The 12435-nt window shown below is 38.8% G+C and overlaps 1 protein-coding gene across 1 annotated transcript in view; it reads right to left on the reverse strand.

Annotated features, from left to right (window-relative positions):
- calb1 (calbindin 1) overlaps positions 1-12435 on the reverse strand; it is a 62092-nt gene that overhangs the window by 44791 nt on the left and 4866 nt on the right. Inside the window, exon 5 of the mRNA XM_072256782.1 lies at positions 11490-11546. Within this exon, the coding sequence (XP_072112883.1) occupies positions 11490-11546 (57 nt within the window). The remainder of the gene's footprint in view (positions 1-11489; positions 11547-12435) is intronic.

Genomic DNA, 12435 nt, shown 5'->3' on the forward strand with positions numbered 1-12435 from the left:
AAAAAAAATCTGCGGATGCTGGAAATCCAAGCAACACACACAAAAGTACTGGAGGAACTCAGCAGGAGAGGCAGCCTTCTAGGAAAGGAGTAGAGTCAATGTTTTGGGCCAAAACCCTTTGGCAGGACGGAAGGGTTTCGTCCTGATACGTTGACTGTTCTCTTTTCCCAGAAAGACAGGATTAATATTTGTGGTCAGAGACCTTCCATCAGAGTTCAAAAAGGTTGGAAATAAGGGAAAGCAGTGGAAAGAACAAAACAACTGTGATAGGATGTAAATCAAGTTTTCAGGGTTAAAAAAAAAAACAGCTGTTAGACTGGGAAAAAAAAACAGAACAGTACAGCTGTGTCTTTGGAAGTAAAATAAATCATGCCTGTTCCCCTGAAATTGTTCAATACATCAAGTCCCTAGGATGCAGATGAAGACAGTTCAGGATAGGTGTGGAACAGAATTAAAGTGACAGATAACCACAAGTTTACGATTAACCTCAGATTTAATGAAAGCATTCTGCAAAACAGGACTCCAAATCTATAGTTTGTTTTTGCAATGTCAAGATGACCACATCATGATCACCAAATGAAATACACCAAACTGGGAAAATATGCAAGCAAATTACTGCTTCACATGGAAAGAATATTTGGGTTTCTATAGTAGAAAGATGAGAAATAAGAGTAGCAAATCATAAATACAAGAGGAGTGGTTAGTGGAGATGGAAGACCAGGCCAGGAAGTTGTGCAAGGAATAGTCCCTCCACAATGCTGAAAGAAGTGTGAGATGTGTCTGGCGGTGGAATCCAATTGAAGGTAGTAAAAATTATGGAAGATGATCTGCTGAATGAAAAGGCAGGTGCAGTGGAAGAAGAGCGCAATGAGAACCTTCTGCTTGTTATGGCTGTGAGGGGAATGGGTGAGACCAGAGTTTATAAAACAAGAGGAGAAACCTTGTTATCAATGGTAGAAGGGGAAACCGTAATTAATGAAAGAGTCTTAAAAGCATTTGTTCTAATTTGAGCATTAGAAAGTTTTGAGAATAGGCCATTCAATGCAATAAAGCTTGCCAAATTTCTATTCACATACTGTGTTGAAATAACTATCAAGTTTAGATTTGAAAGTTTTAAAAGGTACTACTCTCAACTACACAACTAGGTAGTTTGTTCCATGTGTCCACAGCTCTTGTGTAAAGAAATGCTTCCTAATGTTAGTCTGAAATCTCCCTTTAGCCAGTCTCCACCTATGGCCCGGTGTCCTCATTGATGGATTAATTTTGAAGTAGCTGCTGGCATCTACTTTACTTACACCCTTAATGATTTTGAACATTGCTATCATGTCTCCTCTCATTCAACATCTACTTAGGCTAAAAAGATCTAATGTTTTCAATCTTTTTTCATTGCTCATACAATGCACAGTCTAATCGCCTTTCTCTGAAAATGTTCAGTGCCTTCATATGCATCACAAAATATGGAGAGCAAAATTGTACACAGTACTCAAGGTGTGGCCTCAAGTGCATTATACAGCTCAAGGAGAGCATCTCTAGAATTGAACACCAATGAGCACATTACATAGCTCAACATTCTATTAGTCTTCCTAATCGCTTCTGTATGTTGTCTAGTTGTTGATAATGATGATTCCACCAGGACACCCAAATTATCCTCATACAGTGCACTTTCTAACTCAAGACACCCCCATTGCATATTTGTATCTAATATTTCCACTTCCTGTATGCAATATTTCACATTTACTTATATTAACTTTCATCTGCCACTTCTCTTCCCACATCTGTTTTTTTAAGTTTGAACTGTATTGATTCTGCTAACTGAATGTTATTAGCCCGTCTCACCAATTTTGTATCATCTGCAAACTTTACCAGCTTATTTGTTATGTGCTCATCCAAATCGTTAATGCAAATTAAAATGCAGCTGCAGGCCCAAAACTGATCCTTGCAGAACCCTACCTTTAACATCTTCTATGTGTAAAAATGTTCCTCTCACCATAACTTCTTGTTTTCTGTTTTTGAGTCAAATCAGCATGCATTCACACAGCTTACTCGAATCCCTAACTCCTGTAATTTGATTATTAACCCCTTGTTGGATACCTTGTCAAAAGCCTTCTGAAAGTTCAAGTAAATAACATCAACCTTTCTATTGTTATCATAAATTTTAGCTGCCTGTTCATAGAACTCCAGCATATTAATAAAACACGATTTCCCCTTTCTAAATCCATGTTGGCTTTCTGGTAACATGCCTGTTCTTAAATTCTGCTTTTCCATCTCATTCCTTATCAATACTTGCTTTTTAGTAGAGACAAAACATGGGGGTTCTGGTGACATCATCGTTCAGAATGGCAGCTTAAGTCAATAGCTCCTCTGGAAAAACACATATTTTGCCCTGTTAATCCATCAAATACAAGATCTTTTGAAAATATCTGAATTGATAAGGGGGGGAAAGAATGGAGATTAAAAAAAGCACCATAGCGGAGCCTATGGAAGAGAGAGGTACAACGCGCAGCTCTCCTGCACGTGTGCGTGGCAGCGAAGCTGACACAGGGCCTCGTGCAAGCGAAGCGGCAAATATGATAAAGATTCTGGAAGAGATAAGAGAAGTCCAAAAAGATATAAAACAGCAACTGAATGATATCAAGTCAGAGCTCACCAAAGTCAATAAGAAAATAGCAGTGGCAGAGACTTGAATTGAGAAGGTGGAAGATCGCGTGCAAAACGTGGAACAGATACTAAGATACTCGGACTTCAACTACTGCACAGAGTCTTGTCAAATTCAGAAGTTTTCTGATGACTCTGCCATAGAAGGATGCATCAGCAAGGGAGATGAGGCTGAGTACAGCGCTACAGTAGGAAACTTTGTCACATGGTGTGAGCAGAATTATCTGCAGCTTAATGTGAAAAAGATTAAGGAGCTGATGGTAGACCTGAGGAGAGCTAAGGTACCGGTGACCCCTGTTTCCATCCGGGGGTCAGTGTGGACATGGTGAAGGATTACAAATACCTGGGGATACCTATTGACAATAAACTGGACTGGTCAAAGAACACTGAGGCTGTCTACAAGAAGGGTCAGAGCTGTCTCTATTTCCTGAGGAGACTGAGGTCCTTTAACATCTGCCGGACGACGCTGAGGATGTTCTACAAGTCTGTGGTGGCCAGTGCAATCCTGTTTGCTGTTGTGTGCTGGGGCAGCAGGCTGAGGCTAGCAGACACCAACAGAATCAACAAACTCATTCGTAAGGTCAGTGATGTTGTGGGGATGGAACTGGACTCTCTGACAGTGGTGTCTGAAAAGAGGATGCTGTCCAAGTTGCATGCCATCTTGGACAATGTCTCCCAGCCACTACATAATGTACTGGTTGGGCACAGGGGTACATTCAGCCAGAGACTCATTCCACCGAGATGCAACACAGAGCGTCATAGGAAGTCATTCCTGCCTGTGGCCATCAAACTTTACAACTCCTCCCCTGGAGGGTCAGACACCCTGAGCCAATAGGCTGGTTCTGGACTTATTTCCTGGCATAATTTACATATTACTATTTAACTATTTATGGTTTTATTACTATTTAATTATTTATGGTGCAACTGTAATGAAAACCAATTTCCCCCGGGGTCAATAGAGTATGACTATGACTAAGATGATAAAAATATTAAATCAACAGGAAAGTAAATTGCTTGACCAGGAAGATCGCAACGGAAAAATATCAGGATTTATAATGTTCCCGAAGGAGCGGAGGGATTGTCGATGACAGACTTTGTAGACAAGCTGCTGCAGGAAGCGCTGGAAGCCCTAACTATGGAGATTGAAATTGAGAGGGCGCATCGTTTGCTCATTCCGCGGCCTCCTGGAGACAGAGAAAGTAAGTCGCGCTCAATAGTACTTAGATTCCTTCAATTCAAGAGCAAGGCGGAGATTCTACGGAGGGCCTGGGGTAAGAAGAGGGTTCTTTGGAATGGGAAGTTAATATGCTTCGATCATGATTACCCCCCGGCAGTCCTACAGAAACGGAAAGAATATTTCAAAGCAAAACGAATAATAAAGCAAGAAAAGATGAAATTCCAAACCCTGTACCCTGCTAAACTAAGGGTATTTTACCAAGAAGGGATACAACTATATCAGATGGTGGAAGAGGTGACTACAGACATGAAGAACAGAGGACTGCCCATTAGCATGGTCAAACCAAGGGAAAGTCTGGCTGAGCAGTTATCCCGATCTGCTTGGGAAGTAGTACGAGAACCAAGAAAGCAGGGGACGGGAGCGGGATGAGAGAAGGATATTAGGAGGAGACTGTGATTTCTCCAAGGGCAGCCCTCACCTCCCCCAGAAGAGCCATAAGGTTTGGCTAACTTTAAAAGTGCTGATAAACTAAACGGAAGCAAAAATAGACGGTGATATACCCATCTCGAGAAATATGTATTATAATGTGGATTTTATATTAGTCAATTTTTAAAAATTCATTCATTCCTTTTTCCCCTCCTAAATGAGAATATACACATGGGAGGAATGCACAGGGAAATCATTTCTGTGTAATGGACATAGATTTTTTTTAAACTTACTTTTATAGGAACTGCAGCGGGGGCCCTCAACTCACAGGTAGGAGGGGCTATCCCCCACGGATCAACCCAGGGTCATCTAGAGACCCCAGCCTTGGAATCACACCTTCATTACCTTTTTTTGTTATTATTATTCGCATTTCTTGGCTCTTATTTGTTCAGGGAGTAGATCGATTAAGTTATATTCTGCAAATTTCAATGATATACTAATAGATAAAAGCACATGGCTAAGGACAAAGTAAAATTCATTTCTTTTGATGTCAATGGGCTGTTGAATCCAGTGAAGCACAGTAAAATTCTATCAAAAATGAAAAAAGAACAAGACATGTAGCATATTTACAGGAAACTCACTTAAGTGATAATGAGCATGGAAAATTAAAGAAAATGAACTTAACTAATTTGTTTTTCTCGACATAAATCAGGACATAGAAGAGGAGTTGCTATTCTCATCTCAAGCAAGCTAAACTTTGAAAAAGTTTTCGAAATGGGAGATCAGGAGGGCTGATATATTCTGGTAAGGGGGAATATAGATGGAAATCCAGTTACTTTATTGAATATATATGCACCTCCAGGAAGTGATATTAGTTTCTTCCAGAAAACTACTAATATTATGATAACGGAAGCAGAAGGTCTCTTGGAGGAGCGTTAAATTTACAATTACAACCAAAGTTAGACTCTTCCAATAGAAAAATGTATGAAACAAAGTCCTTAGATAAGAAAGTTAACACTCTTTTTGAGGATGTTGGTCTAATTGATAAATGGAGGGACCTTTCCCCAAAAGAAGCGATTACACTCATTATTCTGCCGCCCATTCCGTATATACAAGAATAGACTATTTCATAACATTTGGGAAAGACGGAGACAAAATAATCACCTGTGGAATTGGGACAATAGATGTAAGTGACTATGCACTTATATATTTATCTGTTGATTTTGACCTACAACCAAAGAATACTATTTGGAAACTAAATTCAAGTCTACTCAATGATTCCTATTTTAAGGAACAAACTAAAAAAGAAATTGGTCTTTACTTAGAATTCAATGATAATGGAGAGGTTTCACCTCCCATTCTATGGGATAGTCTGAAGGCTGTTTTAAGAGGGAAAATTGTAGCGATATCTTCATACAAGAAAAAAAGAATGAAACATTAGAGGAATTACAAAATAAGCTGAAGGAACTAGAAAAAAAACAAACTGAGTTTGGCACAGGATACACTAGAGGAAATTTTAAAGATTGGAATGAAATTAATAGTTCGGCTACACAAGAAATTAGAAAAAAAACGAATATTTCTGAAACAGAGACACTATGAAGGTGGATTTAAATCTATGAAAATACTGGTGTGGAGACTGAAAAAAAAAAGCAGAAAATACAATTCATAGAATTAGGGATCCAAGAACAAAAGTGATAAAAAAAAAAATAAGCTAAGTGAAACTCAAGAAGCTTTTGAAATGTTTTACAAAACTCTATATTCCAAAGTTACAGGGGAGAGCATAACCCAAATTAATACCTCCTGAATTCTTTAGAGTTACCCACTTTAAGCAAAGAACAAAATAGAACGATGACTGCTGACATAACTGAAGCTGAACTAAAAACTACAATTAGTAGGCTTAAATTAAGCATGTCACCAGGATCAGATGGATATATGGCAGAGTGGTATAAAGAGTTTAGAAGTGAGTTAATTCCTGTTTTACTCCCCACACTGAACTAGGCCCTAAGGAAGGTGCCTTAGATTATCGCCACCCAGCTGGAAGGAGGCGATAATCTCAGCTATACCGAAAGAAGGCAAGGATAAAATGGAATGTGGGTCATTTAGACCAATATCTGTTCTTAATGTGGATTATAGAATATTTACCTCCATCATGGCCAAATGATTAGAAGATTTTCTACCCACACTGATACGTAATGATCAGACAGGTTTTATACAACAATGCCAAACACAACATACAAAGGACACTTCACATTATGGATCATATACAAAAAATTAAATTGAAGCAATAGTGATAAGTGTGGACACTGAAAAGGCATTTGATATGGAAAACTATTATAAAAGAATATAAACTAGAGAGAGACATTGCAATTCTTAAATGGTGTACACATGACTCAGATTTTATGCCGAATAAACTGGATGCTAGATTTAAGGACTGAACAGTTTAAGGAATAACAGCTATTTGCAATATAATGAAAGAAGGAACACTGTTCAGTTTTGAAATGCTCAAAGAGAAACACTTATTAGAAAAACAAGACTTTTACCGGTATTTACAGATGCAACAGAATGTTAACAGGGCGGGTAAAAAAGTAACCAAGTCAAGTACGTGTCTGATAGAGTTATTTAGAAAAGCATATAATTCAGACAACGGTAGTAGAATAATTTCAAGTGTGTATAAGGGTTTGTCAAATCTTAAAACACATTTGACTTTATACATTAAGACAAAATGAGAGAAGGAAGAAGGGATAACAATATCTGAGGAAGAATGGACAATAATATGGAGATATCAATGGAAGTGTACCAGTTCGCAGAAATGGAGGGAGTTCGGGTGGCAAAACTTGACAAAATATTTTATTACACCCTCTCAGAAATCCCATTATGATAGTAACCCCCCCTGTCTGCTGGAGAAATTGTGGAAATCAAAATGCAAACCATTATCATATTTTCTGGGAATGCCCCATTATCAAAGACTATTGGAGTGGGATACATAACGCCCTACAAGACACCTTTATATGTGAAATACCCTTAGAGAGTAAGACCATGTATTTTGGGTATATACCTCAAGAATGGTTGAAAAGAGATAAATATTTAATGAATGTACTGCTGGTGGCTGGTAAAAAGACCCTTACTAGGAAATGGTTATCACAGGAGAGCCCAACTTCAAATGCAATGTTAGCATTCATCTGGATGGAAATTACCATGGACATTTACAAAATGGAGAAGATAACAGCATCTGTTAATCATAAGTTGGAACAATTTTATTCATACTGGAAAAAATGGTTTAACTACATAACACCTCATAGGCTTGATTTTATTCTCAGAAGTCAATGAATATGTTGTAAAAAAAAGATCACTCCCTACTCTGTACATAGTTTTCTTCTTTTGATTGTTCTTTCTTTCCTCTCCTTTCTATAAGTGTATACCTCAGATAAATATTATGAGGAGATTTGTGACAAATATGATATGAAATATATGTACAGTATCTGAAATGGGAATAATGAAATAGAATCCTTTCAAGAAGCAGAAAAACTGAAGGAGTAGCTGGGTTGACAGAGATAGAAAAGTCAGAAAAGGAAAGGGAAGAGGCAGAAATGGGCTACGTGAAAGTGAGGGCACTGGTGGGGGAAAAAGGTAGGAAAATTAAAGTGTTCAAAATCTGTAATGTGCAAGAAGCAACACAAATACAGTTTTTGATACAATAAACATATAGCAAGGGAGGAGTCCTGATTAGGTCTTAAAAATGGGATTGCTCACTGATAAGAAATGCACAGTTTGGTGTTGGATAAGCTCCATGGAAAGTGAGTGACATTCAAGTTGTTGAATATGAATGAATTTAACTCTGATAAAGGAGAATGGGGGTAAATCAGAGTGGATTTGCCTCTGTTCTCTATTTCTCTATTTCTGTCATGTGGATGGCAGTGATGCAGCTACTGCCTCACAGCTCATGCTAACTCAATCAATCCTAACCTTAGAGTTTATACATTCCTCTTGCAATTGTATGGCCTTCCTCGTGGATGTTCCAGTTTCCTCCAATATCTAACAAGGCATATCACTGCGAAGCTCACAGACACGAAGCACAGCAGCCAGAGCTAGCTCACAGGTATGGTCATGCACTCTGGAAGAGGGAATAAAGGGGAGAAAATTCAGAAATCAGGAGGTGCAATGGCACTTGGGAGTCCTCGTGCAGGATTCTCTGAAGATTAACTTGCATGTTAGTCATAGTCATACTTTATTGATCCCGGGGGAAACTGGTTTTCGTTACAGTTGCACCATAAATAATAAATAGTAATAAAACCATAAATAGTTAAATAGTAATATGTAAATTGCGCCAGGAAGTAAGTCCAGGACCAGCCTATTGGCTCAGGGTGTCTGACCGTCCAAGGGAGGATGTCATTCCAAGGTGTCATTAGGTTAAAGCTGCTGGTGACCAGTCAAATTGTGGACCACTGATATCATGGACAATTTTACTCTACCTACATATACACAGTCCAATTATTTACTGTAGATTAACTACAAGGTGAAATATTAGAAATTAGCTGACAGAGTCTTGATCTAAATGTTATGTTTCTGTTTCCACATATGCTACCTGACCAGCATGGTGTTTTTGGCTTTTTTCTGCTTTTATTGTGGACTCCCAGCATCTGAAGCATTCTATATTGTATTAACATGAATACATATGGGATAGAAAGTGGATTTTACAGTATAAACTAGATGAATAGTAATCAGCTTCAGGGAAGTACTGTGCTTGATTAATGCAAGGAATTTCAGTTGTGTGGATTTCTGCACAGGAAGTTATGTTGCAACTATTAGATTATTTATAATTGCAGTAAATCAGTATGTGATAAGCAGAGAAAATTCCATCCTGAGTAGTAAAAGCCTGAAGTAGTATAGGTTTGAATTTAGATCACCAGACATAGGAGAAGAATTAGGCCATTTGGCCCATTGAGTCTGCTCCACCATTCAATCATGGCTGATTTTTTCTTTCCTCCTCCTCAGCCCAGTTCCCGGCTTTCTCCCTATAGCCTTTGATGCCATGCCAATCAAGAACCTATCAATCTCTGCCTTAAGTACACCCAACAACCTGGCCTCCACAGCTGCATGTGCCAACAAATTCCATAAGTTCACCACCCTTTGGCTAAAGAAATTTCTCTGCATCTGTTTTGTAAGGGCGCCCCTCTATCCTGAGGCTGCGTCCTCTTGTCCCAGACTCTTCCATCATGGGAAACATCCTTTCCACATGTACTCTGTATGAGATTCCCCCACCCCATCCTTCTGAATTCCAGTGAGTACAGACCCATCAAACATTACTCGTATGATAACCCTTTCATTCCTGTGAACCTCCTCTGGACCTTCTCCAATGCCAGCACATCTTTTCTAACATGAGGGGCCCAAAACTGTTCACAATACTCAAGGTGAGGCCTCACCAGTGCCTTATAAAACCTCAGCATCACGTCCTTGCTCTTGTATTCTAGATCTCTTGAAATGAATGCTAACAGGGCATTTGCCTTCCTCACCACTGACTCACCTGCAGGTTAACTTTCAGAGTGTTCTGCACAAGGACTCCAACGTCCCTCTGCATCTTAGATTCCTGAATTTTCTCCCCATTTAGAAAATAGTCCGCACATTTATTTCTACTACCAGAGTGTATGACCATGCATTTTCCAACATTGTATTTCATCTGCCACTTTCTTGCCCATTCTCCTAATCTGTCTACGTCTTTCTGCATCCCACCTGTTTCCTCAACACTACCTGCTCTTCCACCAATCTTCATATCATTTGTAAACTTAGCAAGAAAGCCATCTATTCCATCATCTAAATCATTGATATGCAGCATAAAAAGAAGTGGTCCCAACACCAACCCCTGTGGAACACCACTAGTTACTGGCACCCAACTAGAAAAGGATCCTTTTATTCCCACTCGCTGCCTCCTACAAATCAGCCAATGCTCTAACCATGTTAGTAACTTTCCTGTAATACCATGGGCTCTTAAGTTGGTAAGCAGCCTTATGTGTGGCACCTTGTCAAAGGCCTTCTGAAAGTCTAAATATACAGTATAATATCAACTACATCCCCTTTATCTATCCTACTTGCAATCTCCTCAAAGAATTCCAAAAAGTTCTTCAGGCAGTATTTTCCCTGAAGGAAACCTTGTGACTTTGTACTACCTTGTCCTGTGTCACCAAGTACTCCATCAACTCATCCTTTACAATTGGCTAACATCTTCCCAACCACTGAGGTTGGGCTAACTAGTCTATAATTTCCTTTCTGCTGCCTTCCTCCTTTCTTAAAGAGTGTAGTGACATTTGCAATTTTCCAGTTCTCTGGCACCATGTCAGGGTCCAATGATTTCAGAAAGATCATTTCTAATGCTACCTCTTTCAGAACCCTAGGGTGAAGTTCATCTGGCCTGGGTGACTTATGTACCTTTCAGCTTTGTGAGCACCTTCTCTCTTGTATTAGTAACCGCACACACTACGACATCAGGCATACTACTGGTGTCTTCCACAGTGAAGACTGATGCAAAGGAAGAAAAAAAGAAACAGTCACTAGTTCTGATTCCATAGCATTACTGCAAGCTGTTGTCACCTCCCCAATTATAAAATTGAGAGACTGGGGCATGGAGCCAAACAATTTGCCATTTATTGAAACACGATTTATTTGTAGACCGCACTCAGGATAAGTATATCTGGAAATTACCCAGAAACAATTTTAAAATGTTTTAAAAACAAGTTTTTGTCTGCATTAGTGACCATTGTTCTTCAGTATCAGGCATAGCCTTGGGATCACACATATACAAACATCAAACAACTGCATTGGTTTGTAACTGGGGAATTCAGCCAGTAAACAAACATTGACTAAGTACCAATGTACTGCAGATATGTTCCCAGCACTAGAAGCTTCACTAGAGAATGGCAAGTAGATTGGATTAGAAAGTTACAACTAAATTCAACACGAGAATGGTGAGCCTATACACTGTTCACACTTAGTATAAATACCAAAGATCCAAAAATATAATAGGCCATAGCTTATACAGAATTGAGGATGCTCTGAGGATTAGTAACCCTACAGCCCAAAAGGTTACAAACTGATTTTGTTCCCCATCCCCAATTATTAACAATTATTTCCATGTCATTTGGTGCCCAATGAGCAGTCATGCTCTCCAGGTTAAAAAAAATACATTATACTAGAATACAGTATTATCATGTATAATACCTTATGCACAATTGGCCTTTACCTTCAGCTCATCTGCCTCTATGAAGCCACTATGATCTTCATCATACCTTCGCCAAGTCTGAAAAAAAAGTTTAACTCATTTGTAATAAAAAAATAATGATTGTTAAGTAGAGCAATTTTAGTTTCCTTTATTGAATAAGATTAATATCTGTCCAGTCATTTTGTATATAAAACAAATTTGATGAATTTAGATTTTAATTTTTTTTTATATTGCTCTAAAATATTAGGGTCATACAATGAAACACAAGCCCTTTGTTTTTGTCCATGCTAATCATCAAGTATCCATTTCTACTAATCATACTTAACAGTACTTGGTCTGTCGCTTTCCATTGCCCTGGTGATTCAAGTGCCCATCCAGATAGTTTAAATGCTGCCTGATTACCTGGCTCCACTGTCTTCTTAGACAGTGCATTTCAGATTGTGACCACACTCAGAGCTAAAAAAAAACTTCTATTGATCCACTATTACTCTTTATCTTAAACATGTATTTTCCTGTTTATGTGACTCCATTCTGGGATAACGTTTCTTAGTGTTCTATCTTCGCTTCTTACAATTTAGTATACATTACTCAGGCTGCCCCCTCCTGCATTCCAAGGAAAGCAAACCCAGTGCATCCAGTCCCTCCTCATAGCTGAGGCATTCCATACCAGACATCATTAGTGAATCCCCTCTGTACCATCTCCAGTGAAATAATATTCTTTCTATAGCTTGCTAACCAGACTGTTTGCAATACGCAATTTAATATGAATTTGTTTGCTGGCTCATACAAATAGCATCCATACTTTTGAGAACATCATCATTCTGCTCTCCTGCTGCTGCCAGAATTTTATAGAGTTGTCTGCTGGAAGGTGGCAGAGATATGCCAAAACATTTTTTCATGCCTGTGACATTTGTTTCTCCATCCCCAACGAGACCAAGTTATTATCTACCTGGCACCATCCTGTTCA

This window comes from Mobula birostris, chromosome 1, assembly GCF_030028105.1.
Source record: "Mobula birostris isolate sMobBir1 chromosome 1, sMobBir1.hap1, whole genome shotgun sequence".
NCBI classification, from domain to species: Eukaryota; Metazoa; Chordata; class Chondrichthyes; order Myliobatiformes; family Myliobatidae; genus Mobula; species Mobula birostris.